General features: G+C 49.2%; 1 protein-coding gene across 2 annotated transcripts; it reads left to right on the top strand.

The window, feature by feature from the left end:
* The first annotated feature begins 15 nt into the window (after positions 1-15).
* On the top strand, positions 16-26,653 carry cmtm4 (CKLF-like MARVEL transmembrane domain containing 4). Of its 2 annotated transcripts, XR_010330250.1 has the most exons (5): positions 16-1,130; positions 12,545-12,721; positions 20,128-20,226; positions 23,288-25,125; positions 25,157-26,653. XR_010330250.1 is itself a non-coding variant. In XM_064337238.1 (4 exons), exons 1-4 carry the CDS (start codon positions 945-947, stop codon positions 23,450-23,452), a joined length of 627 nt encoding a protein of 208 aa, XP_064193308.1. In that variant the 5' UTR covers positions 16-944; the 3' UTR covers positions 23,453-26,653. The 2 variants fall into 2 exon arrangements, 1 of the variants encoding a protein (XP_064193308.1); XM_064337238.1 differs by having other exon boundaries at positions 23,288-26,653.
* Positions 26,654-27,960: the final 1,307 nt, after the last annotated feature.

Raw genomic sequence — 27,960 nt, 5'->3', positions numbered from 1 at the left:
TTTCGGGAAAAGAGGGTGGATACCTGCCATGGCGTCACCAGTACCCACCTGTGTATCACGTCATGGTCACAGAACGACACTAGGGACCGTACCCGCGGCTGTGCTTGGCTCCCAGTGAAATAGCCGAGTGTATTTCCTTTCTCCGACGACTACCAAGAAATACACGTCTTGCAACATTCTTTCACGCAAGGAACAGAGGGGAACTTGAGCCCCCACATTCCCAAACCCCCTTTTAGTGGGGGGAGACGCGTGCGGTGGACTGAAGCTCTGGCTCTGCAGGATTTGTTCGGCTTTTTGCATTTTTTGGAGAATAGGCTACTTTGTTTCGTGCCTTTTTTCGCAGAAAGGAACGCACAGTTTTCAGGGCGGAGACTACACTTGCAACAACATTGCGATCTGCGTTTTAGCCTTCAACTCCAGAATAGCCGACGTAGCCAAGCTGAAAACACGTCGATTCACGGATATTCTTGCGGACGGGCATTTTTAGCATTTGCCGAGCAGTTTAACAAAAGAAAGTAACAGAGTTCGTTTTTCGTGTCGCTAAAATAATATCCGAGTGAAGTGCCAGCTGTAGGCTACGTGCAGAACAAGACACAGTTCACCAACAGGAGCCGAATGTATTGGTTTAATGCACTGTGACTCTACAAGTGATGTTACGCTTTTAGAATGGGTCACGTGCGACGCTTTGGTTTGAAAATTTGTATTTTGCCTAAGACGTCCACAGCCTACATTTAGGAAATCGTAATACTAATTCGAATGTAAGTAGCCTACAGTACAAACAGTGTAGTGGCTTACGCGACGTGGACCACTGACTGAGCTGCTAGACTATTGTTTTTGGTCTGCATGTGGGACATTTCGCTTGTGAGCTGCGCACCTTGAGCTGTGTTTACCCAAGCGGGGCTATACTTAGTTGTGTTGGTCAACAAAACTCATCTCGTTGGATCATGAGGAACTCCGAGGAGGCGGATGGATTTGATGGCGAGGCCTCCAACACGTCGATGATCTCTGGGGCTAGCAGTCCCTATCAACCCACTACTGAGCCTGTGCATTCGAGAAACGTCCTGGGGGACATCAGGTGTGACACAGAGTACCTGAAATCTACCTTCGGAATTTTAAAAATAATTGAAGTGGTAAGTAGACTGACGTACCTATAACACAATATGGTACTTCTGGGGAGGGAAAAAAGAGACTTATGTTCGGATCTGCTAATTTTTGCGTTTAGCGGTAGTATTGGTCTAACGCATTGAATATAGGTTTCCATGTATTGAAGGCTATTAACATTAACATAACATATTGTCGTCACTTAAGAGTGTTTATAGGCTACTATTAATATTGTTCCTGCAAACTCACCTGTTGCTGTCTGGGAGGGGGAATTTGTGAATGAAAACCTGGAATTCCGGAATGGAAATTGCCATGTAGATGTAGGTTTTGAATATTCGGGAATTGTATGAATGTGGACATTGGATGAAACATTTGCGTGACTTGCAGTAAGAATGTACAATTTGCGAGTCTTTGTCGATATTTTGCCCACATATTTCACAGAATGAATGAAAAGGTATTGTCATTATTGTGTGATCTGGAATTAAATCAACTTCAGATTGATGGCTTAATACTTTCCACCTGTAAATTGTCCACTGGTGTCCTAACAAGACGTAGAGGTTTTGCCAAGGTGTTGTGTTTTAACATCAGCTTTTGGGGCCCTCTCATTTGTCTCGAGGAAACGTTTTATTAACGTACTGCAGATCTGTCACAACTCGGCGTTCTTTCTCCATCACATTTTGCAGCGGGTGAAGTGTTCTAGAATGTTCTAGAATGTTCATGTTTCATTTACAACAAGAAGGAAAAAAAAATTTGCATCGCAGTGTTATTTGACTGAGCAATTCTGTGTAATTGGTTGTGGACAGCATTCTTTCTCCCTTGCATTTATTGGGTGTTGGCAAGTACACTGCAATTTGTAAAATAGCCACAGTGCTGGAGCTGCTGTAGAAATGCTATTATGTTGTGATTCATCAACTGTTGGTAGCCTAATGAATAAATATGTACACATCAGTGGTAATGAATTGGAATGGAGTGAACAGAAATTTGAATTTGAGGGCAGTATTTATGGGTAGAAAATGGTTTTGTAATTCACCTGCTTCAGAGTTCCAAGTTTGAATGAATACCACACAAACTGTAGCAACTGTGAGGCTTGTGTGTGATGATTGTGTAGGAACCCAGGAACAGGGCTGCGAACCACTTCTGTAATTGATTGCATTTCCTGTGCCAAATTTTTTTGTGGGTTTAAAAAAAAAAAAAGAAGTTGCCGGTTAATGTGGCGAGCAGATGGCCAATCATTTAATCAAGCTAAACGTGGTAATCCATGCATTAGAGTGGTGGAGTGCATCATTTGGCTCGCTCTCTCCTCTGTGGGAGAGCGCTGTATACAGCACACAGCTCCGCAGAGCTGCGGTACCTGCCTGTCCGGGGCTGTCCGAGCTGCAGGTATTTTGTATGCAGTGCCCGAGGCCTGCTCGACCCGGTCTGTCCTGCACTGTGTGAGAGTCTTAGGAAAAGTCAAAGCAGGGAACATTTTGCACTCTTGAACTGCTCTGAAATGCGAATGCTCATATCCTGTGCTAGGGCTTCCCAAACCAGGGCCCACAGCAAAAAAGGAATAAAGTATTTTACTACTTTCAGTAGTATTTTACACAGCTACGCGTCTCATAAAACTGACATTATGATGTCACAATCTTGGCAGTTCCGTGTAATGTTTAACCGCCCTTGTATTACAGCCTGTGGTGGCTGCTGGGTAATTGTGTCAAACGTGTTAGCATTGTATTGAGGTGGGTGGTGTTCAGCCGTAGGGCGATCATTCTAGGAGTCCATCTGTGCAAGGTAACCAGTTGCTATGGGGTAAAGCACGGCGCCATGTGGGGTGCGTGGTTCTGTTTTGTTGGAGATTGTGTTTTTTTCTCTGTAGCGGAGGCTGTCAGTTGGGCTGTCAGTCCTGTGTCTGGCACGTGGTCACACGGCCTGTCACAGAGTGGTGTGCATTTGACCGTGGGACTATTTTCGGAGCTCCTGTTTCAGTTTGCAGTATCGTGTTCAGCGCAATAATTGTTTTTGGTCCCATTGTCTGTGCGTCTTCATTTTCTCTGTGGAAGCCCTCTCCATGGTCGACTTGGCTCAGATTCAAAATGTGACCTGTTTTCAGCTTGTTATCTGGAGTCCTTTAGATTTATTATTTTGTCCAAGGCTACTGTGCCGTAGTGTTGCTCCTGGGTTTGAAAAACTACAGCCGTCATGTGACCTTCTCCTTTTCCTGATCACAGAGGTTGCTGTTCTACCTGGTTGCAATGTGTGTATTTGAATGGTAAATGGTATTTGAGAATGTCATTTGGTGATGAGGTCTTTATTTTGTAGCTGGTTTGGAGTTATCCAACTGATCCACGCTGTCTGTCACATGCAACGCACAAAATGTTTCCCAACCAACAGCCAGTTATTTCTTTTAAAATTGTGTCGGGCATCCACACCTAGCTGCTGGTATCAATCACCAGACCAAGCTTTCTTGCCGTAAAGCAGTTTTCTAGTCCGTGAAGTTTTATACAGAAAGAAGCCCTGAGGGGAGCGGATAGCATTTTTCTCATGTGGGTTTGGGGCGGTACACCTAAACCAGATGTCTGGGATAAAAAAGGGGGGGGGGGGGACTGAAAAAAATAATGGCTCCCAAAGCTCCGCTCGCTGCGAGTTCGCCCGCAGAGGAAGCACATTTCGGTCCCTCGCCTTTGTGACGGCCCGGGATGTCGCTCGGGCCTGTAACTGACAGCACACAATGGAAAAGCAGCGAAACCGAGGAAGTCGTTAAAATCGAACGAGGACTCGGGGCCCCGGCGCCAAGGGAAATAACCCGACTGCCAGACCCGGCGGTAGCACGTCTGTGCGAAAGCTGTCCGCTAACCGAGACGCCCTTTTCGGGTTCCGTCGCTAAAAACCCCCCCGCCCCCCACCCCCACCCCCGACGCGAAACGACTGATCTCTGCGTGGTCTTTCCAGCCTTTGCGGTACTTCCTGTGAATAGTTACGTCTTTTCTGGCATAACCAAAGTTAAAAAAAAAAAACTCAAATATTCACAGCTGTCAGGGGCAGATGGGTTAATTTACACAAATACTCTCCAAGGATATTCTGTACTGACTTTACCACTGGCCCCTTTGCTTTAATGTGTTAAGCCTTTGAGTTAGGGTTAGGTTAGGGTCATGGTTTTGGTCTAACCCTAAACCTGACCTAACCCTAAGCTTGATATTGTAAAGTTATGCTTGTCAATGTGCATGAAAAGCTGATTTCACCATCATCACTGAATAGCATCGCAGCCTAGCACCACCCCAATTAGAATGTGTCGATCTTTTGGCTACTTTGTGACATCACTCCTGGTGGTCTGGGAGATTGGGATTTTATCCCTAATGGTGTAGGCTCCACTTGAACCTCACTCTTGTTGACCACAGGCAGGTTAATGGATGCTCTGATATGAAGTCTGTGCGGGGGGGGGGGTGTTTCTCATCCCATCCGAAGGCCGTGTTGTTGTATATCACTCGGCCGATTGGCTGAGAGCTTTGCCTTTTCGGTCAGGCCTTGTAGCCGCTCGCCCGTTTCAGACCTCTTGCGGGTGTCAGCCCCAGCCTGGACTGCTGTGCAGAGCTGTGCACTGTGCACTGCTGCCTTAGCGCTGCTCTGTCCCAGCGGTGCGGGATGCTCGTTTTCGGAAACGGCCTGAATCCAGGTCAGACTGCTCAACAGGTCCAGGGACCTGGGTTTGCTGACTTACTGCAGGCTGAAGGTTTGGGATGACACTGCACAGCCGTTTGTCTTTACATCTAAGGGCACTGCCATGGTGTCAGGTTCTGCTGACTAGCCAGACCATACAAAAAGAAATCCATAAATCCTTTTATATTGATGAAGATGTTCAGATGTTTATTGAAGGTCTGTGTGAATTTTGATGGGTGTAGCTCTGTCCCCACACTTTAATACCCAAGTCTGTGTTCCCTGTTGTTTTATAGCTTTTTAGCCTAATCTCAGGGAGGGAAGAGAACCTTCCAACCAATAGCCACTGAGAGAGTGCCCTCATTGTAACTAAGCTACCAGTGATGGCTTTCTTGCTATTTGTTGAAGCAGCTGAATGTAAAGTAAATGCTTTGATCGCTGGTATCCTGATTAGCACGTTTTTTAATGGTGCAACAGCTCTTTGCTACAGCATAGTTCCTTCCAGAGTATGAATCCCCCAGATCATAATGGATTAACCTCCAGTTGTTGCTTGTTTTTGATACACTTCAAGTGTTAATCAGTACTGTGTAGGCGTTACTCACCTTGGCCAATCAGATGAAAATGAAGCTGAATCGAACGGGCAGCGGGAAATCGGTGTGTTGTGGTGGGATTCTAATTTCAGAAGGCCGAAAGGCAGGTGATGAGGGCACGCCAGTCCTTCTCGGGCTCCTTGACCTCTGAGAAATGGATTCTCTGGCCTCTGCTTAAACCGCCTTGAAAATGATTTACCGAACGTCCCCCCCGGGACCCGGTGGAGTCCTGATGGTTTATGGTTTAATCCCAGTTAAATGGCTGCCCTTGGTTGTTCATCGCCAGATGTGTTCCATTTCTCCTTGAACGAGATGCCCCCTCTCTGTTAATGGATCCCCTGGTCTCCTCCCACCCTTCCTTTGAATTACGGTTACTGCCAGTGCTCGCGCTTTCATACTGGATTAAGGGAGGCGGGGATCAGCCAGTGGCAATCGGAGCATGACATCCAGCCACCTCCTACGCTGCTTCGCGGATATCGGACACCTGAAATAGGCCGGGTCTGTTTTATGTTGTGTGTAGCAGGTAATGTGCTTTAATATGCCTGTTTTCAAGCAAGTAAAATATGACGTGCTCCAGATGTCTCCACACACCAGGGTCTAGGGTATTCTGCTGTGGGACTGAGTTATGCAAAGCACTACTCCATCTTGTCAGGCGTCGGAGCCACAGCGCCCCCCACTGCAGCGGGGTGGAAATGGCGGGGTGAGAAATCACAAGTCTTCTAGTTAAGTGGAATTGGTGTATGAGGTGCCTTTCCCCAGGGTCTTTACCAGTGTCATAGGCAAATTTGTTTTTCAGTTCCATTAGCCCTTCCACGCTCTGCTTGTCTTTTTGGTCTTGTATGAGACTTTTGAGCAATTGGCACTGAATTAATGACGCGTACGGCCGCTAAGGCAAAGACACAAGCCAAACAGGAAGGAAGACGAATAGGCAAACTCCAGGCCGGTGAAGAGGCGCACAGCCCCCGCTTTAGCCGGTGTTGCCAAACTGGTCCTGCGCGGTCCCTGAGGTCTGCCCCGCCCAGGCTGAAGTATGAAGGAAGTGGCACTGCCACGCCCTCCTTGAGGAGCTGGCATGACACGGCGGTTTCTCTTCTGAAACCGCAGCGCAGGGCGCCTGAGTGACAGTGAGCCGCCGGGGACCGAGCCGTGCCCCTGCCAGTGAACTTTGTACACGGTGTGCCCGTTTCTGTGCCAAGCTGTGACAGGGACAGCTTTACGGAGCGGCGCTCCCAGGGTGCATCTGGGCGCTGTCACTGTCTCTCAATCGGGGTGTGCAGCTCAGCTTCATGCAATTCTGCAATGCTTTTCAGTTATTTTTTAAAAAACGTGTAAGATGGGGGCCAGCAACAACAAAGCCTTGCTATATTTGGACGCGTTCTTTGGACCAGTTCTGTGCGTAAATCTTTGAGTGGTGACAGCACTGCCAATTCCTCTTCTTTTTTGTTGCAAATTGTCAGGGGACAATAGCAGTTCATTTCTCCATGTGTGTATCTCTGGTGTGTGCATTTTAATGAATTTAGCAGATGCTAAACCTGGTCCAGAAACACGTCTCTCTCTCTCTGTTTTCTCTCTCTTAATTTATCTCTTGTTTTCTCTCTCTCTCTTTCTTGTTCTTTCCCTCTCTCTCCCCCCACCTTAGGGTAGTTGGTAGGGAGGTTTATACTAGCCTCTGCTCAAACACATTAAGGTGAATGGAGATGAGTCTGGGGGAGGTCAGTGGAAGCCACACCGTGTTGGTCATCCTCAGGAGGCAGGCGGGTCGGCTCTGTCCCTGTAGCTATAGGCTGGGGATAGGTGGCATCCTCCACACAACATTCACAATATTCAGGTGGAGCGAATGACAGAAGAGAGGGGTGGGGGTACAGGCAACCCTATGACTGGGCCTGCTCAATCAGGCGCAGGGCGACGAAACACGTGAACGTTAATTACACGCTTTCCCAGCATGCTCTCTGATCCCACTGCGCGTCTGACGCCTGCTAACCCCCGCTGCTTGATGTAATCACGCTTGGACACACAGCGGTTTTGACGGGTTTGAATTGCCTTGCGGCTGGGGCAGGCACGGTCTCAGTCCTCACAGTAATCCGGGCTTGATGGGTAACGGTGGGCGGTAGGCTGTCCGATGTGATTGGCTGATGGTTGGCTGTTGTGCGGGAGGGAGGGGTTTCAGGAGGGAGGGAGTTCTGCCTGAGCTGGTCTGTAATTGTGTGTGTGAAAGGGGTGAAGGGTTTGGGGGGGGGGGTGCGGGGTAGGTGTGTTTGTAATCCTGAGCTGGTCTGTAACTGTGTGTGTGAAAGGGGTGAAGGGTTTGGGGGGGGGGGTGTGGGGTAGGTGTGTTTGTAATCCTACCTTGAGCGTAATTGCTCCAGCAGCAGTGACGGCCTGGCAGTTCAGTGTGTCAGAAACAGCGGAGGATATCTGTGCTCGCTGAGAGAGATGGAGGAGGGGTGCGTCTGTGAAGAGAAGAACATGTCTGCTCTGAGAGCTGCTAGTGCAGTGTTTAGGCTGCTCACAGCCCTCTGCTCTATGCGCAGTGATGGTTGAGGAGGCTGGTTTTACATTACGTTACATTTAGTTTTAATGGGACGGGGGTCCAGCTGTCCCAGATCTGCACTGTGACCCCAGTTGTACACATTCAGACCTGCTCCACTGGAACCTGCACTTCCATATAAGGAGGAGCCGTATAGAACAGCCAGCTGGCTGCCTCTAACGCACGGGACCATACTGAGAGTAATCCTTCATACGGGCCTGCTGGAACTCTCTGCTCTTTCCTTGTGTTTGGTTTAATGGAATTCTTCATGTATTTTCCCCACATGAAACATTTAGAGAATGTGCATGTATGCACTGTGTCCCGGTGAGGCTGTTCAGGGCCAGAGCACACACACATAAACACACACATACACACATACACACAGTCACACAGTCACACACTCACACACACGTGAACACACACACACACACACAGTCACACACTCACACACACACACACACACACACACACACTCATCACTCACTCCCACACACACACTCACTCACACGTGAACGCACACATGCACACGCACACACACACACACACACAGTGGTTGCATGTTTCATGTACTCCAGCAGAATGTGCTGTGGCCTTTTCTGTTCCTCCTCTTCCTCCTCGTGTGGAGCAGACGGAGTCTCCCGCTCTCCCTCCTCAGTGTGCTCCCAGCCCCGAGAGATTAAAGGAATTTGCTTCTCCTCTCTTTTTATTACTCCTCCTTTAAACTCCCATTATGAAAATGAAAAGCCTGTGGGGGCAGGAAGCCATCAGAAACGTGAGCCATTTCTGCTTCGTGCGTATTTTAAACACTCACAATTATGGTTATGAATCGGTTGGGATCGTTTCCAAGCTCATATCTGTTCTCTGAAGCGCATTTGTCGGATTCATCGTGATCATGCTCCTCCCCCGGCCTGTTACAGCTAATGGCATATGCAGTGGCGGCCTGTCAAAAGATAACGTTTCCGTTCGGGAAGGGGAGCTCATTTGCATATCAAGGTGGTGTTGCCATGGGAGTCGGCGGTCGCCGTCCGGCCTTCCTGCTTGGCAACAAACGGCTGCCTGTCGAATTAGCAAGGCAAAGGACCCGAGCGCTCACCTCTGACAGCGAGCACAATGGGCTTACAGTTCTGTCAGCGGGGCGACATCACAGGACGCGTCCGCACAAACCGCATGTATCCTGGGCTCCACGTTCAATGGCTTTCGGGTTCTCCTGTTGTGTCAAGCGAACGGGGGGAGGTGGCACTGGTCATGGTGAAATAACAGCGTGTAAAATGTGGTTCTTCACCTCAGCTGAGCAAGGGGGATCAGAGGAACAGGCAACGCATGATGTGACTGCGCTCGTCTGACTCTCTCTCTCTCGCTCTCTCTCTCTCTCTCTCTGTCGTCCAGGCCTGTAAATGTGCAGCTGCCTGTTGCCGAGACGCGGGCCCGTATCTGACATGTGAAAGGAAGCATCTGGTACACATATCTCAAAACCTCTGAGAAAAGTAGGGTGGGGGTGAGGGGGGGGGGGGGGTAGGGTGAGAGGGAGAAGCTGGAAAGATATCCCATATGTCTTTGGGTTTCTTGTCCGTCCCGGCGACGCTTGCTGCCCCACACACCCCCCCCTTCCCTGGCCCGGTTGCTCAGGTGGGCCGACTTGGCACCGGCCCCAGCAGACGTTGACGTTATCCGGATGGTTTGGGCTTGTGCGGGGGAGCTGGCGGGGACCGTCCCATTTAGCGGGGTGTCTTACACTGATTGAGTGTCGCGGAGCTTGTGGATTTAATCAGGCGGCCCAGCTGGGACGGGGCCTCTTTGTTTAGGCCTGTCAGCTGAGGGCCGTCCCGTCCGGTGCGCCGGGCCTGACGGCGGCAGGTCTGCGATTCATCTCTGCGGCGTTCCCTCCGGGCCCCGACCCGGGCCAGCTCCACGTTCTGGGGGGGGGGAGGGGGCCAGGGCAGCGCGACCTCTAAATAGCACGCTGACCGCGGAAAACATAACGTCCCGTGCTCCAGAGAGGAGTCTGGGAGCTCAGGATTGGGTAACCTTCCCCCCCTCTACTGGCGAGGCCTGTGTCTCTGGCTGGCTTTGACAGGCTGTTATTGAGCCGTATGTGTGTTTGAGTCGCTGTAAAGACAGTCCTGCTTTCAGAGACTTTCTCTGAAGGTGACCTTCATTGCACTCCAGCGTGGGGTGATTTCTAGGTGTGACTAGTGTATGTGGGTGAAGTGGGGCAGGGGTGTATTTTTCCTTTTTTGGGGTTACTCGAGGGTCTGGATCTGGTGATTGGTGTGCCATTTCTCTGATCCATAAGCTTCCGGTTTGGTGTGTTTCGTTGTGAATCTCTCCGTTGCTGGTGTTTTTGGTTGTGAAGCATTTTCTGGTTTGACCTGTGGCACTTGGTTCCAGATAGCCGTGGCTTGTATGTAATGCTTTGCCATTTAAATCGGCTGCCTTCAGCGTATCCGGGGGCTGGCTGCGTTTGGTATGTCGATTGTGTGTTTAGGGTCAGTCCACGAGAACTCAACCCGAAAAGAAAAAACGCTTCCGTTGCCTGACCTTCTCAGATTCTTGAAGAAAGAAAATTCACCTGCGGATGAAAAAATAAAAAAGTAAAAAAATTCCACATCTGCCTGTGACCAGGGAAAGGGTGTTCTGAAGGGAGAGAGTGAGCTGGAGCAGAAAACCCTCCCTGTGCTCAGCTTAGCTTAACTTAGCTCAGTCAGGCAAGGCCTCCTGTTTGACTCTCTGAAGGAAAGAAAATGCTGGAGCCTCTTATTCTGGCATGTGGTCGGTCGAGGGTTAAGTTAGAGCAATGTCAGTTTTAATACGCTGTATCTGAGGGAGTCGGGGAATTGGCTTGATTGGATTGGTTTGGAACGACTCCCTGTGTATTCAGGAAGTGTGACTGTTCAGGAGTGCAAGGGCACACTAAAATCTTGGTTCGGTAGACATCTCAGTTTTGACTTCATTGTTTGGCACATGTATAAAATTTTAAATTGCTTTTCGTTAGTTAGTTAGTTAGTCATTAGTTTAGTTTCATTAGTATAGTTGGCTAATAATTTCTTAATAATTTGCTGAACAAAATAAGGCTAATTGTCAATTGCATACGGTCTTTCCTTAAAATGCAGTTTGTCTATTGCTGCTACCGTACTTTTTTTTAAAGGTCCAGGAAACTGAAAGCTGCTAATTCTTTGCTGATGTGTTGTTTTAATACTTTTTTGCATTCACAAACTGCTGACAAACCAAAACAAAATGATTCTTGGAAAAAAAAAAAAAAAAAAAAAATCTAAAAGCCTGTGCTGAAATTGGCTCGCTTTCCCCCTTGGCTAAATGCCAGGGTTTCATTGGGCAGGGTTAACTGGGTATAAGTTACCTGACAAGAATTCCAAGCCCTCCCTACACGTAAAATGAAAACGATACTCTTGCCACTGTTTTCTGCGAGCACGGAAAGCTGAGCTGAAAATGCCGAAGCAATTGCCCCTTCGCTGGATGCAGAGAAAGCCTTTTTCTTTTCCCAAAAATGAAGAGACGGGCAAGAAATGGATTTTATTTCTGGAGCCCACAGTCTCTGCAATATTGCAACAGCCCTTACAGTTAGTATCTGCTGTGCCCATGTTGAGAATTTGTCGCAGAACAGAAGTGTGGTGGTAAGCAGGCCTACGGTTGGCTAGTGACAGTTAAAGAGCTTTCAAGCTCAGACATGTTGAATCGAAGCCTTTCTTTATTCGGGTGTAATTTCCAGAGTTTCAGACTACTGTGGAGTCTGATGTTAGTGTACGGCAGCTCAGTGTTAGAACGTTATTACACATTGATTGATCTTCAGGTTTAACTAGGGTTTTCCATTGCGCAGTTAATGTTGCTTTCTTTCGTTTTGGCTGGTAGCGTAATGTGACTGCAGGGCACAAGCTGCTCTAACCGGCTCCAGTCTAACTGCGAGAAGTGCTTTACATATGACATGTCATACGGTTATGAATGTTAATGAGTGCAGGACACACGCCCACCCCGTCCCTGTCTGCTGAACAGGTCACAATAATCTAATACTGTTTATTACCATTTATTGGGTATAACTGGGTTAAAAACCTTAAAGAAATATTAAGAAGACAATCCATTGTCTCTTCTGGGTAATATAACCGCGGTCTTAATCCAGTTTCCTGGACCTTTAAAGCATATGTGGGTTTGCGTATGCTTAAAATCGAAGTTCTCTTACAGCTGAGTACGGTCACAGATTCTTTGTAATTGGAACCTGCAGTGGTCCTGGTTATTGCTGTGGCCAGGTCTAACTCTGCAGCGGGAGGCTGTTTGAATGCGGTAGGGGAAGGGTTTGCACTGCAGTGTGCTTTTCCCCCCGCTCCTGTAATAGGCAGGTTTGCGTGATACCGTCTCAGATGAGTTAGCGTGTTGGACGTGTTGCCTGCGACATGCCCAATTTCAGCTGCACAATGGCTTGGCTTGAGTGGGAGGGTCTTCAAGTTCTTCTGGCTTCTTCGTTTGAATTTGCCTTACTGGTGAAGCCGGGCCAAACCGAGAACTTCTGACCCCTTGCAAATGTTGAGCCATCGGTGGGAACACAAGAGATTTGAATTTACGTTGAAAGAAAAAGAGCTGACAAAGGAAGTCTCCCCCCGGTGAGAACTCGACCTCCTGTGTGACTTCCGCTCTGACCTCTGCGTGACCTCACCCAGGCTCCTCCTCCCTTCCCCCCCCCCTGCAGGCCCTCTCCCTCATCGCCTTCATCTGCATAGAGACCATCATGCTCTGCCTGCCCTGCGGCGGCGTCTACTTCTTCGAGTTCGTCAGCTGCAGCGCCTCGGTCGTCACCGGCGTCCTGCTCGTCGTCTTCAGCCTCCGCCTCCACGCCAAGGTGCCCCACGTCAACTGGAGCCTCACGGTGAGTAGCGCTGGTCGCCTGGGTTACGTGGCTCCGCCCCCCTCCCCCCCCCCGGGCCGGCGCACTTTGGTCTTACTGAGCTGGCATGCGGAGCGCAGGCGGTGCCAGCTCTCCCTCTGTGTCAACATCTGGTCAGAGTCGCTAACTTTGGCAACCCGGGCAAGTGCAACTGTGGACAGTGAAGGGGGGGCGGGGGGAGGTCATCAAAGACAGGTTGCCAATCAACAGTCTCTCTGTAATGTGTATGAACCTGATAGATATTTATTTATTTATTTATTTAATCAGGGAGCGACTTTTTAGGTGCGGTCTTTTCATTTGCCGCTAGCAGGCTGTGCTGGCGGCCGGTTGCTAGCGGGCTGCTGCGTGTCGATGAGCCTCCCAGCCTCTGCATCTGTGTCCCCTGCGGTCCGCTGGCTGAGCTGCGCAGCCGTTACGCTGGAGGCCTGCGGTGTGTGGATTGCGTCTCTCGTTCTACAGGCAGTGTTTTATTCTCTCTCACTCTCAAGCAGCACATAAATCTCCAGCAGCAGAACCTGCACTGTGACATACGGACGCCGCACGGTTCTCCCCTCAGGGAGTTCATTTGGCAGCAGTAAGACTGGAGGCAAGCAGGTTTCTATAAATGTTATACTCGCAAACCTAATAAACCTGTGGCCTCTTTTTTTGAAGCTGCATTTTTCCTGGTTCCTGAGTGTCTCAGACTCAGTGCACGCTGGGCCCTTCGGCCTGGACGCTGGTGCCAGAGCTGCGTCAGCGGTGGGCTTTGAACGGGAGTTCACAGCGGCGGGACTCTGTTGGCTTTGCCCCCCCAGGGGTGGGTCAGAATTAAGCTGGTCAGGATTCCTCAGGTTACCGCTTCATTAGCGCCAGGCGCCTGCTAGCCGCTAGCTTTCATCGCGCCTCTGTTGCCGCCGCTAGCCCAAGAAAACCTTGTGTGCTTAAATCCACACTAGCCCCTGGTGGGCTCGAGGCCCGCTGCTTCCCACTGCTGCAGCCTCCCGGTCGTACCCGGGTAGTGACCTAGCCCGCAGTGTTCTCCACACTGGTGCCAAAGTCCTCCACCTTGTCCTCACCCAGCCAAGCTCTTGAATTCTTCTCACGGGGCCAAAATCCTCTTACTTTTTCCTTGCTGGAACCTGGATGTTTTGCCCAGACCAAGTTAATTATTTTGACCCCGTCAGCCAGAGTTCTCCTGTTTATTCCAGTCTGCACCGCCACCAGCTGGTTCTAGTATATCTCCAGTCTTAAAGGAACTACATCAGGGAGAAGGTATTTGTGTCTGAGAAAAAGTTATACATGGGAAAGACGAGGGTGTGGTTTAAATTTGTGTGGACGGTCCGCACAACAAGCAACAGCCCAAAAAAAACAGTCAGAAAAAAATGTTTTTACCATAGGGGTACTGTGGCTTGTCACTTGGGCAGTACCTTCAAAGTTATGCCCATTGTACCCTTTACCCTTTTAGATTAGTATTCTAAGGTCACAAATATGATCCAGTGAGGAAACATTTACAGGAATTGTACCTTTGACAACAAAAATGGACCCCCACCGTACCCCTTTTCCTGACAGTGTACTTCACACATACTCCCTGTTTGTGTATTTATTCATCACTATATCTGCCGTGTGGAGGGAAATGGAAAAAGCAATCGCTGTGCTTCTCTCCGTCCCTCCCTCAGTCACTCTCAGTGAATGGCTGTTGCCTGGTTGAGCTGCCTGTGCCAGGGCTGTATGCAGAGATAAGTGTAGGTTTTCATTTGTTCTGGATTGGAGCGGTGCGGCTGGAGGACTGTTGAGAGCTTCTCGGATTGTGTTTATGCGTGCGCTCCGGACGGCTCTGCAGCTCTCTCCCGGTTCCTCATTCCCGGCGACTGCGGTCGGGGTTTTTTTAATTTATTTTTTATTTTTTTAACGTGACGCCGCGGCTGAGGCGTAAGCCGAGAGGCCGGCCCGTCGCTGCAGGATCGCTCCTGGCGCGAGCGGCGAGCCGTCCCATGATCCCCGGGAGCCAGCCGGCTCGGGAGGTTTTCCGCAATTGCGCGCCAGGCGCGATGGCGTCCGTGGAAACGAGGCGTTTGATGTAACTTTTGTTGACACTTGGTAGGGAACCAGAATGGCGGTCTAAAGAGAATGGGTTGAGAAAGCGAATTTCCAGTCTGGTCGGCGAGGCTGTGAGCCTCGCTATCCGGCAGGTTCCGAGCTCCAGTGCATTCTCTGTGGACCGTGGCTTCCAGTCTGGAAAGATTGTGTGGTTTGCTGTTGATGTTTTTGGCTCCCGCTTTATCTGCGCGATCGCAGAGAGAGCTGAGGAAACGTCTTTTGGAAACCGAATTTCTGCTCTCCCAAAGAACTCGGCGTTTCGGAAAACAAAACGGAAGCGAGCAATTCAGAAGTGATCATATATTAATTTCCCAGTTTGCGTAATTTCTTCCAAAGCAGCTAGAGCAACACGAGTTAAATGCAAATTGATATTTTAATGGATTTGACTTGAAAATAAGGGTGCTTCATTTCGAGTGTGGGGAAAACTCACGGCTAGCAGTTTAACCAACGGTGAGGAGTGGCTGAACAATTATGGTGTTTGTGCCCAGATTCCTTAACATGTTCATTAATTACGGTTTGATTGTATTTGGCTACTTGATTCATTTGGTATTTCTGCATTTGTATATAGTAGCAGCACTGTGGAGGATAGAACTGACGATGAGGATGATGGGTGAGATGAATATTGTGGAGGAGAATGAGGGCAGAAGAAGTGGAGGCACTTCCTGTCTAACGGCCTCTGGTGGGGGAGGGGCTTGGTGGTCGGGTCTGTGTTGGGAGTGGGTGCTGGTGGTGGGTGGTAGTGGCTTAGGGGTTGGGTCTGGGTCTGGAGTGGGTGGAGCTGGAGAGTGGGAGGGGCTTAGAGGTTGGTTCCCTGTCGGGAGTAGATGGTGCTGGTTAGTGGGAGGGGCTTAGAGGTTGGGTCTGTGTTTGGTCTGGTGCTGGTGGTGGGTGGGAGGGGCTTAGAGGTTGGTTCCTTGTCAGGAGTGGGTGTTGCTGGTGGGTGGGAGGGGCTTAGAGGTTGGGTCCGTGTCAGGAGTGGATGGTGCTGGTGGGTGGGAGGAGCTGGATTGACTGGATTAGGGGCGGAGTTGTTGTGAGTGTCCCTGCCAGTGCTGGCAGCTGCTCCTCTTGTGCGTGACGCTGCGCTGGTCTTCCAGCCAGCCTCATTGTGTCTCTGAACAAACGCACCCCCACAAATCACTGCCCCCGATGTCTGGCCACAGCAGAACACACACAGGAGTAACCCCCCCCTCTCCCTTCCCCTTGTGTCCCAGTGCACCGCGACCAGACACCGATGAATGGCGGAATTGTGCTCGCTCCGATTCTCCCATGAGCCTCTCTGCTGTAAATACATTGCGTTTCTAATGCGGGAGGCCCATTAATTGGGCCCGCGGGTTTGAGGCTGATGGGGAATTGGCAGGCGGCACACCGGGAGCTTTTTATTCGCTCGGGTGAGGAGCCAATGAAGCGTTACGGAAGGATGTGAGCAGAAATAGTGTGGCCTGCACGGACGGAATCACAAGGCCTCGAAAAGATGCCAAGAATAGACCGAGTCCCTGGCCGTGTTCTTGAGGTTCGGCCAATCATGTGCCGGGAAGGGTAAAAATGCGCCTCCCCTTGGAATGCAAGGGCACTTGTGCCTGTGGGGCCTTTTGGGGCAGGAAGGTCATATTCTCACCCTGAGGAGTTTATGATTCAGACAGTACCCCTGTGAGCGATCGGGCAGTGTGTGGGACAGCCACTCCGGGGTCCTGAGAGAAGGAACTGGGTCCCACACTACAGTCAGCAACCAGAGTTACTGAGGAGTTAAAAAAAACCACAGTGATACCCAAAGACCTAAACATGAGGAAACATTTGTGAATCTACAGTGTAAGCACATTTTTTCGTCTGCTATTTTTACTTTTCTCAGAGGTTGAAGTGCCCCAGTGCTTGCTGGGCCGTGGCAGTTGCTGAAGCTTCCTCTGTAGGTTCAGGATTGGGGCACACAAGCCTGTGTGTGCAGCCAGTCTCTGCTTCTTTTCCCTCTGCTGTCCACCGGGGGGAAGCACCTCTTCTGCAGCTGGTGCAGGCAGACTGCAGGTTCACCAGCGTCCAGAGGAGGCAATGTAGTGCAGTACTATGTTCAATTACAAATGATTGAGATATAAAGGGTTTGCACTCAGAGTTAAATAGATGTCACTATCTGCCCTGGGCTCTGTTTCACAAAGCTGGATTACTGAGTGAGCTGGATAACTGCACTGAGTAAAAACCCAGAACCCTCCCAAATCTGGAACATGGACTGAAGTAAAAAAGAGCTGTTCTGGGTTTTAGTCAGTGCAGTTATCCAGCGAACTCGGTAATCGTACTTCGTGAAATATCCCCATTTTCAGTTGTGTCCAGTTCTTCTGATTATCTTGCAGTTTGCCCATGTGAGCGGCTTTGAATTCAGACGCTTCTGTGAGTGGCCCATCCGAGTCCTAGATCAGCCGCGAGTGCGCGAAGACGGGTGGAGGGGCGGAGGGTTTCCCGCACACTGGCCCCGCCCCTCAGGCCTGATGTAGCGGGCGGTGCGGAGCGGCGGTATGGAGTTCCCGCCTCCCTCACGGTGTGATCTTAAGGAAATCGCGGCCGACTCACCGCTACGCAGCGTGGCGAGATTCGTCTCCTCCCGTACCCCCCCCAAACCTCCCCCCCCCGCCCGTCTGTGTGTGATCCAGGGAGCAATTAGCGCCGTTTGTGCTAATGAAATGGTCTTAAACAGCGCACAGTCTCTGCGCTCTGCTTTTTCATATTCCTAAAGGCGCGATCAAAGGGGATTTGAGGGGGGAAAGCTTTTCGCTGCCTGTTTCTAACCCGGTGTCTGCCACCCAGAGGGAAAAGAGACATTAAGTATTCATGCTTCGCTTTTTCATGCGTTTTTGTTTGGGTGAAAATCACCAGAATTAGCCGCCTCAGCTAAGCAGATGTTTTTCAGTGAATATTCAGTGAGTTTGAGTGTGTTTTTTTTTCTTTTTTGCTGTGAGCTGTAAGCTTCCTGTTGCCAGCAGGCGTGTGAGAGCAGAGATAGAGGCAGACGGGCAGGCATGTCATTACGCTGTCGCTTAAAGTTGGGCTTTCGGCCTTTCTGGCCTGTGCTTTTCCTTCATGTCCTGAGCTCCCTGCTCGAGGCAGGTCCTTAACTAATGCCGGTCTGTGTTAGCTCTGCTCAAATGGCATTTTTCAGAGAAGACACTACATTCTGTAATAGATGGCAGCTCGTTGTGTAGTTCTGACTGGGAGGAACCGGCTGCTGGGTCCTGCGTTTGTATGCGTGTCGGTGTGTGTGTGTGTTCCTTTGTAATGCGAGTGTGAATGTGCGAGTGCATGCGTGTGTGTGAGTGGGTGTGCGTCTCTGTCTGTCTGTCTGTCTGTCTGTGTGTGTGTGTGTGAGTGTATACACGTGAGTGTGTGTGTCTCTGTCTCTGTCTGTGTGTGTGTGTGTGTACACGCGAGTGTGTGTGTATGAGAGCGTGCTCAGAGGCGCGGCTGCAGGGTGGTCATGTGAGACTCCAGGGTTAGCGATCACATGCTGCTCGTTCCCGAGTCACACGTGGCTGCTTATTCTCCCGTCGGCCCAGCGTTGGGCCAGCCTGTAACCGCACACTCATAGCGTCGGGCCAGCGTCGGGCCTGCCTGTAACCGCACACTCACAGCGTCGGCCCATCGTCGGCTCAGCGGCGGGCCTGCCTGTAACCGCACGCTCACAGCGTCAGCCCAGTGTCGGGCCTGCCTGTAACCGCACACTCACAGCGTCGGGCCAGCGTCGGGCCTGCCTGTAACCGCACACTCACAGCGTCGGGCCAGCGTCGGGCCTGCCTGTAACCGCACACTCACAGCGTCGGGCCTGCCTGTAACCGCACACTCACAGCGTCGGGCCTGCCTGTAACCGCACACTCACAGCGTCGGGCCTGCCTGTAACCATGCGCTCACTGCCGTCTGTGCGTTACGGCCTGCCGCTGGGGCTCATTTCCCTGCATGCAGACCTGACGGATGTGTCATGCCGCTGTTTTACACGACACTGCATGCTGTGCTGTTTCTGACACAGCTGCAGCGCAGACCTGGGTCAAATGGGTATTTGTTTTGGATTCAAATACTTTTCTATGCCTTACCGATCTTGTCTGGTGCACTGGAACCAATGAAATACTCTCAAAAAAGTGCAAACCCCGCCTTCTGGTCATATTGGCAAGCTCAGTTACAACAGGCAAAATCAACAGAGCAGAGAAAAGTATTTGAATCCAAAACAAATATGTACGTGTTTGACCCAGGTCTGCCGTAGCGGTTTCAGCAGTTCAGGGCTGAACGTGTTTGAAGGCCAGAGGTGCAGAGCTGAGTGTGACTCCTTTCCCAAAGGAAAGCTCTGTGCTGTGTGTGAGTGATTAAAGGGTGGAGCAGTTAGTTTACAGGGAGATGAAGGCGGAGGTGTTTGGGGGGGGGGGGGGGGGTTGGTCTGAAAAATGTGGAGCTGGCTCATGTCCCCCCCCCCCTTTCACGAATTCCCTCCCCTGCGGTTTAAAATCCAGACATAATTAAATTTTAGGTACACATCGTGCTGACGGAGAAGGAAAATGATTTTGGCAAAGCTTGTGCTTATGTTCTTATATTTTAATGTTTGTATTTTCATTATCTTTCAGATATTAGTGTTGAATTCAGGAGACCAGACTGTGCTCTTGACTGCCCCCTCTCTGCTGCTTAATGATAACTACATCCTGCCTTTCAGTGACCTCCAGTAATCTTCACACTGGACCCTGGTTTTCTGACCCCTTGCTGTCGTATAGGACATCTATCCCTCCCAAAAACCAGAAAGTCCCTCCTACCCTCACCAGCACTGTTACCTGCTTCTGTGATATTTTGTCTCATCTCTTCTCTATTCAAGACCATCTCTCTCCCTCTCTCATTTTCTCTTTTTCGTTCTATCTCTATCCCTCTTTCTCTCTCCCTATCTCCCCCTCTGTCTCTCCCTCTATCATTTTCTCTCTCTTGTTCTCTCTCTATCCCTCTTTCTCTCTCTCTGTCTCCCCCCCTCTGTCTCTCTGTCTCTCTCCTTAAAGTACACTTTTGTGTACCTTGGCCTCTGACCTCTCCCCTGTTCCGTGTTGGACCCCGGACAGCGTTATGGTCACACGGCGTTCTTCCCCATCCCAGAAAGCCTCGTTCATGCCCCGCAGTGCTGCAGTGCAGACCAGCGGGGTGTTTGTGAAGGAGCTCCACAGTGGAGCAGTTTAGACATCGCTAACCCTTCTAACCTGCCTGTGTGCGTGTGTGTGTGTGTGTGTGTCTGTGTCTGTGTGTGTGTGTGTGTGTGCGCGCGCGTGCGTGTGTGTGTCTGTGTATCCCCTCTCTGTCTGTCTCTGCAGGACCTAGTGAACACGGGCGCCTGCACTTTCTTCTTCTTCCTGTCCTCCATTGTCCTCGCTGCACTGAACCACAACTCCGGGGCCGAGATCGCCGCTGTGGTGAGTGTTCCCTCCTCAGCGTTTCACGCAGCCCGGGTTTTAGCCCCATAACCTCCCGGACCCTCAGCGTCTCTCGCAGCCCGGGCCGCGACCCCATAACCTCCCGGACCCTCAGCGTCTCACGCAGCTCGGGCTGTGACCCCATAACCTCCCGGACCCTCAGCGTCTCACGCAGCTCGGGCTGTGACCCCATAACCTCCCGGACCCTCAGCGTCTCACGCAGGCCGGGCCATGACCCCATAACCTCCCGAACCCTCAGCGTCTCTCGGAGCCCGGGCCGCGACCCCATAACCTCCCGGACCCGCAGTGTCTCACGCAGCTCGGGCTGTGACCCCATAACCTCCCGGACCCTCAGCGTCTCACGCAGCTGTGGCTGTGACCCCATAACCTCCCGGACCCTCAGCGTCTCACGCAGGCCGGGCCGTGACCCCATAACCTCCCGGACCCTCAGCGTCTCACGCAGCCATGACCCCATAACCTCCTGGACCCTGGGCTCTCTCAGCACCGCTCGTTTGTCCAAATGTAGTACCGGTCATCTCACAAAATAAACATTCATAAGATTCATAAATGAAATATTAAGTTTGAGGAATTGAATGATGATTGTAATTATTAGATGGATTTAGTAATTTATATGTATTCTAATAGCAGAATCATGGTTTTGGCATTATTCTAGCATGTTAAATAGCCACTGGACTGCTGCATGTGTAATGTTGGGTGTTGCATAAATGTGTTCGCACATGTGAACCATTTTCCTGAGGTGGGGCTCTGTTAGGGGATTTTGAGATTATTTAGTCTCTTGGTCACAGCTCTTTCCCCCAAACCAGAGTTTACACGCATCTACTCATGTGACATAAGCAGATAAACCTACTTCCTGTTTGAAACTTTTTAATGCTAATATTATTGTTCCTCTAGTAGATAGATAGATAGTTTATTGTCATTCCTTCTCCTTACAGGTTATGCAAAGAGTAGAATGAAATATAGTGCCCCCGCGGCCATAGTGCAATACTTAAACACAGAAAAAACAAGCAATAAAAACAGTAGGGTATAAATTGGCAAGTAGTACAAAAGCAAACAGAATAGGGCATACCGACAGAGAGAGAGAGTCGCAGCTGTGTGGAAGACACCGTTAATGATGGACTGTGGGTTTTTCTTATTTTAACTTGGTGACAATCATCCATGTGTGAAAGGGCTGGTTACAGTCTGGCTCTGTGACATCACTTCCCTTATCGCTCTCGCTGGAGCGCCTGCATATAGACTGCCGTTTGTTTCCTGATTTCCTGATTGGCTTTACTACATTTTAACCAGCATTATGTTGTAGGTCACTGGCTGCAATCACAGATTCGGGGCGGATCCCCTCTGTCACAAGGTCATGACTCATGAGAAGACGCAGCTTCTCATTGGTTATCATTGGTCAGGCTTATAGCAGAGTAAGGTTGCCAGCCTGACAAGCCAGGCTACAGTAACATACAGTAGTTTCATTACAAAATACTTTCATAATAATGATACAACGATATAACAAAGTATCAGCAGAAATCTGTGTAATACTCAGTAGACAGTAGTTGTAACGCATTATCAAAAGATTTCTTGATGTTCTCAACTAGTGTCGTTCCTGATCAGTAAGAGTTGGGTCTGCCCATAAATAAAATCCACTCCAGGGCATTGCTGCCCCCTTGTGGATATGTACATGCATTACAGACCTCAAGATGTACAGCCTGCACACAATTGTGTCAAGGGACACACTAAATTACATACAAATGATTTCCCTCCTACATTTTGGTGGACGCCATGCTGAGAGAACTTTTTCCACAAACAAACTGTTTGGACAGGAAATGATTCAAAATCCTTGGAGAAAAATTCCAGCGCAGTGAAGGCTTGAGTCTTAAAACTGCAAGTGAACTGAGGGGGAATACCAAGCTGCATTTTACTGACATCCGTATGAACTGGTCACTACAGAGACCCACCAGCCCAGCCCTGCAAGCTCTTCTCTGTCTTTGTCTTTCTTTTTCTTGTTTTCCCTTTATTCCTCCCTGTTTGAGTGTGTTTGCTGTGAAGGTTTTTTTCTCCACATACTCTGAATCAGGTTTATGACCCTGCTTTTGGTTTGATTATCCCTTATTTTGATAAATAGTGAGACTGTGAATGCAGCCACCTGGTAGATGATATAATAGGTGTGTTGTGTGAGATTGGGGATCTGTACTCTTTGTCTGTTTCCGTGTCTTCAGCCTTTTTTTCTGAATGTGATGAAAGCGTTTTTGGCCGTTCCCCTGTACTTATAGCGTGGAGGGGATCCAGAGCTTGTTTGATTTCCCCCTGCAGTTTGTACGCTGAGTCGGCAGAAGTGGGTTATGGGTGGCGGGCGGGAGCAGGGTGGGGGTGGGGTGTGGTGTATGGGATGGTGGGGTGGAGGGGGGGTGCGTGGCGCCAGGGTTTGTGCTGAGTTGTGAGCGATACAGATGTTCCCGGCAGGAAGCTGTAATTAAACATCTTGGGATTTGTGGGAGGGGTTTGTTAGCCCCTACAGTTCAGGGCCTCAGACTTGGTAGGGGGGCGAGTGGGGGCTGCATATTTTATTGTCCCTCTTTTTTTCCACTTTTTTTTTTTTCCTTTGGCCTAGTTTTTCCAGAATTCTTTGGGCGGGTCAGTTTTCATTTTACAGTAAGATACAGTTGGCTATTTGGATTTCCTTCCAACACAAACAAAGAGTTTCAGGCCTTCAGCCGTGGTGGTTTTTGTTTCAGGTTTAAATTTGTGAACACGTGTGCCAATGTATCAGGCAGGGATTCTTATGCGGAGTGCCTGACAAAACCACAGTGGTGAAATGCATAAAGTCAGATGTCTTTAAAAAAATTAATAAAAGAAGAAACAAGCCAAATATAGAGTGAACCGTGAACCATAACACATCAGAGATTATGCTTCAAATGTGCCATGGCCTACCTTTGCTTAGTGCTCACAGACCTGTATTCTACACGTAGTTTATTTCCGGTTATAGTGTTATTTCCAGTGTTACCTGAGTAACGGATAAGAACATGAGCGCGCTTCCTGTTTGTCACTTCCTGTGCAGATATTCGGCTTCCTGGTGATGTGCGTCTACGGCTTCAACACGTTCCTGGCGGTGCAGCAGTGGCGTAAGGGCGACGGGCGGTCCGGGGCGACCCAGCCCGGGGAGTACACGCGCGCCCGGACCGCCTCCCGCGGAGAGGTGGAGGCCCAGCCCGAGCTGCAGTGACCCCGCCCCGCTGCGACCGCAGGGGGGAGGGGCCACGGCAGAGCCACGCCCCCCTCCCTCCCTTTCATTCCCCTTCGGTGGCCCAGGTTTTTGGGGGCGGGTGGACGGGGTTGCGGAAGGACACCTACACAGGCCTCATCCTCTACCCGGAGACCATGTCATCCCACTCGGTCCAGGTCCAGGTCCAGTGGACCGGGTGTGGTTGTGGTCCTCTTGTGCGTTCAGTCTCATCAGTTCACCTGGATTAGGGCGGGGCCTTGTATTTTTTAAACCACTTTTGCTGGGGGACCTAACCTCTATATTTCCTAAAGATTCCGACCGAGTCACTGTAAAGATTCCAACCCTTATCTGTACGTCTTTTAAATTTTTTAATTTTTTTAAAACACTTTTTATTTGTCTTAAGTCCCCTGCAATGAGTGAATCGGGGAAGCAGACTTGTGTGTTCTATGCTGTGTTTGGTTAGAGGGAATTCTGATCTGAAAACTGGGTGAAGACATTCCAGCCTCGTCGAGAGCCCGTTCTTCAGATGTGGCGCTACTCAGAATGTGACTCCGCGTCAGCGTGTCTGAGCCGTTACTGAACTGAAGGCTCAGGCTTTTTTAAAGGAGTGTGTGACATGAACTTTGAGTGACCAGTGCTCTGTGACAATCAGCGTGTTCAAATTCCTGTTCCTGTTTCCCCTGGCTTGAGCACTATATGCCGCCTACATCCTGTACAGCCAGACCTTTAAAAATAGCACGCGATATCTTATTTATGGAAGGTAAATGGAAAATCGATCTTTGCGGTAAAGGTTTTAATGTATTTGCGGATAACGGAAGGACATCTGCCATCTCATTCAAAGTAGAAAACAGCTGAAAGTGTGACATAAAGATTATCCTAGTAGTTTTATTCAGTGTCGTGTTGAGTGCGGGTGAAGGGGGTGTAATTGGGGGGGTGATGATGATGATGCGGTACGCTTTGGAATTTGGAAAATGCCGAAGCCACTGTGAATGTGGTTTAGGGGCTCTCTCAGGACTCGCACGCAGCGCGAACGCTCCCCGCTCGGCTCGTTCCAGCGCGAAGGCATTTGGAACAAAAAAAATAAAACGAACCCGCAGAAGTATCGGTAAGAGTTATGTCTGAAACGAAGGCGTGTCGCTTGTGAAAACAGCGGTTGCATGCCGACTGCGTGGAAAAGCCGTTAACCAGGAATAGCTCGGCTGTAAATAGCACTTAGGCGCAGCAGTAAATCGAATATTAAATCAAGAAGTGAGGTGGGTTATGGGAAGGCAGAGGTGGTGTGTTTGAAACGTCTGCAGTTGTAGCGTGTTCGAGGGGTTTTGTAATGGGGACCGCTCCGTTTTTGGCGTGTGGATGCGGCGCATGTAGTTTATTTGTGCTGTTTGACTTTGCTGATGAAGCCGGTCAAGCAGAGAGAAGTTCTTTCCGGTGGCACAATGTAATTTGTTGGTAATTAGATTTTTATTGGTGAGCAGCGAAGTTAAAGGAACTGAAGGAGGCCTGTGTTGCGGTTCTAGCCCCTTTTATGGGCATGGGCGTGTGTGACGGGTCAGAACTGAGGCCTTGTACACCTGACTGATTAGGGCTCTGTCCTTCAGTCAGTCAGGCACAGGTCTCTGAAGGATTTCAAGTCCACGTTTATGTATGATATCTTTTGTGTGTTTGTGTTTGAGGTGTGTATGAGAGAGAGATTGAGTGTGTGAGCGTGTCTGTATATGAGAGAGAGTGGGGGTGTGTGTGAGGGAGTGTACGTGTGTGTGTGTGCATGTCTGCTTGTGTATGAGTAACTGAGTCTGTGGAACTGAGGGATCTGTCCTCTGCTGTGTGTAAGACTCCTGGTGGTCTCCACCTCTCCAGACTGTTTGTGCACATGTGGATTATCATGAGTACAGTGGACCTTTCAGGACCAATCGTGTCCATTGTCTGCAGTGCGTTAGCGATGGCTGCCTGTGTGTGGCCTACAGCCAGCCTACGCTCGCTGCTCGTATGGACTTTGCACTGTCAAAGGAGGTCAGATGCTCCCTTCACCAGCGATGCCTTAGGTTACCGGACACAGGACTGTGGTGTCCTCACTGGACCCAACAGGACCAGCAGGCGCTGTGGTCCAGGTCCACACTCGTCTTATCCTCTTATAAATACACAACTGTGTGACAAAACTTAAAAAGATTTATGCTGTGTGTCAATATTGTTTTTTTCCACACAAATAAAGGACCAGGTGTAATTCCATAAATACCTTGAGGGAAGTTACCGTAAATCATGTTATGTTTTTTTGGGGGTTAAGACCAAAATGTCTCACTTGTGTCTGACACAGTTTCTTGAGTTGTATGTTTTTATTTGTTGTTTTTTTAGTGTTTGTCATATGGCTTGTTTTAGTGTTAGCTAATGTCAGTCTATATATGAATTAAAGGCTTGCCCTGTTAATATCATTGCTTGAGCAATACCAGTTTTCTCATGAAAACCATAAAATCGTGTTTTAAGCAGTCTAGAATTTCAGGGCAACAAAGATTCTGTTTTGATTCTGAAACTTTATGTCAAATGAAGTAGACGAGCAACGGCAGCAGAGAGGATATAATGTTTCATTTGAAGTGCTTAGCGTGTTAATGTTGACAATCTGCTCATCCGTGAATGTTGTACACAGAAGCCTTTTAAAGTGATTAAAAAAAGTAATACTTGCGTAATACCTTTCAGTGTAATGAGACCTGTAGCGCGTCGTTTGGATTGGGGTTATCAGTTATTAAAATGATTTTATCAACGGAGACATTTTGAATACCGCTACGTCAGTGTGTACAAATACTCAATACTAAAGACTCAATCAATGAAGGATCGTACTACAGCCTAAAAGTATGATTGTAAATGTATTGTATCCCTTTTTCACTGTGTTGAGGCTAAACGCTCATAACCAGCAAGACCGCAGGCCTAACAGGCAAGCCGTCCCTGCGTATAATACTAGCTCTCGCTTTCGTGTAGTTGTGGCTCGTGGGACAGTGTCTTGCTAGCAGACAATTCAAGGTGAAAATATTCAGCCAACGGCATTGATATTCTGTAATGTGTATATATGTTTCCGTATTTATGTAACTTCAGAACTTCACCAGATACCTGCCTCATTTACCATGAAGAGATTCCATCGCCTGTATTCAGAATACAAATCAAATTGTCTGGTAGAATTCACCACAAAGGATAAACGTGGACAACATGAGTGTGGATAGTGCTCATCGTTTTAAGTATTCCGTTTCTCTCGCAATTAAAAAAAAAAAAACACAAACATTTAATTTAACATATAACAAACGGTACAGTTCTTTTCTCGTATGAAACCGTTTCTCCAATATGTATTTTTGTATTTATAGACTTTTATGTAGATTTACCAACACTAACCATTTGTTTTAAACTGTGTGTGACACTCCTAGAAAAATTGTGTTTGAATAAATTGTTCTGCCCTCACCACTGGCCAGCAATATTCCTTCTGTCTGAAAGGTCCTCGGGGTTTATCCGAAACGGTTCATTTATTCTCGCTGTGATGAAGGACAGGCTGGAAACGAGGATGGATGAAAATGTTTACTTGGTCTGACATCTGCGCATGATGTAGGAACACTTCAGACAAGTAGTATGTTGTTGGCTTTGCAGCCTGCCAGATGATTTGCCTCCAGAACGCGACGTGATCTGAATTTCTGCAGTCAAAATGGCCGCACCGAAAGTGCAGTAAACACAGGTTTTGTTCCTCGGGGGGTGATGATGATGCGGTACGCTTTGGAATTTGGAAAATGCCGAAGCCACTGTGAATGTGGTTTAGGGGCTCTCTCAGGACTCGCACGCAGCGCGAACGCTCCCCGCTCGGCTCGTTCCAGCGCGAAGGCATTTGGGACAAAAAAAATAAAACGAACCCGCAGAAGTATCGGTAAGAGTTATGTCTGAAACGAAGGCGTGTCGCTTGTGAAAACAGCGGTTGCATGCCGACTGCGTGGAAAAGCCGTTAACCAGGAATAGCTCGGCTGTAAATAGCACTTAGGCGCAGCAGTAAATCGAATATTAAATCAAGAAGTGAGGTGGGTTATGGGAAGGCAGAGGTGGTGTGTGTGAAACGTCTGCAGTTGTAGCGTGTTCGAGGGGTTTTGTAATGGGGACCGCTCCGTTTTTGGCGTGTGGATGGGGCGCATGTAGTTTATTTGTGCTGTTTGACTTTGCTGATGAAGCCGGTCAAGCAGAGAGAAGTTCTTTCCGGTGGCACAATGTAATTTGTTGGTAATTAGATTTTTATTGGTGAGCAGCGAAGTTAAAGGAACTGAAGGAGGCCTGTGTTGCGGTTCTAGCCCCTTTTATGGGCATGGGCGTGTGTGACGGGTCAGAACTGAGGCCTTGTACACCTGACTGATTAGGGCTCTGTCCTTCAGTCAGTCAGGCACAGGTCTCTGAAGGATTTCAAGTCCACGTTTATGTATGATATCTTTTGTGTGTTTGTGTTTGAGGTGTGTATGAGAGAGAGATTGAGTGTGTGAGCGTGTCTGTATATGAGA

Source organism: Anguilla rostrata, chromosome 5 (genome assembly GCF_018555375.3).
Source record: "Anguilla rostrata isolate EN2019 chromosome 5, ASM1855537v3, whole genome shotgun sequence".
Lineage (NCBI taxonomy): Eukaryota > Metazoa > Chordata > Actinopteri > Anguilliformes > Anguillidae > Anguilla > Anguilla rostrata.
The sequence above is the reverse complement of the archived record's forward strand: the minus strand, read 5'-3'. Positions and strand labels throughout refer to the sequence as shown.

What these genes read in the sequence shown, in the direction of transcription:
- cmtm4 (XM_064337238.1), top strand. Translation starts at nt 945, where the DNA reads ATGAGGAACTCCGAGGAGGCGGATGGATTTGATGGCGAGGCCTCCAAC. An exon ending in ACGTCAACTGGAGCCTCACG is followed by an intron (nt 12,722 to 20,127) that starts GTGAGTAGCGCT and finishes CTGTCTCTGCAG; the next exon opens with GACCTAGTGAACACGGGCGC. An exon ending in GGGCCGAGATCGCCGCTGTG is followed by an intron (nt 20,227 to 23,287) that starts GTGAGTGTTCCC and finishes CTTCCTGTGCAG; the next exon opens with ATATTCGGCTTCCTGGTGAT.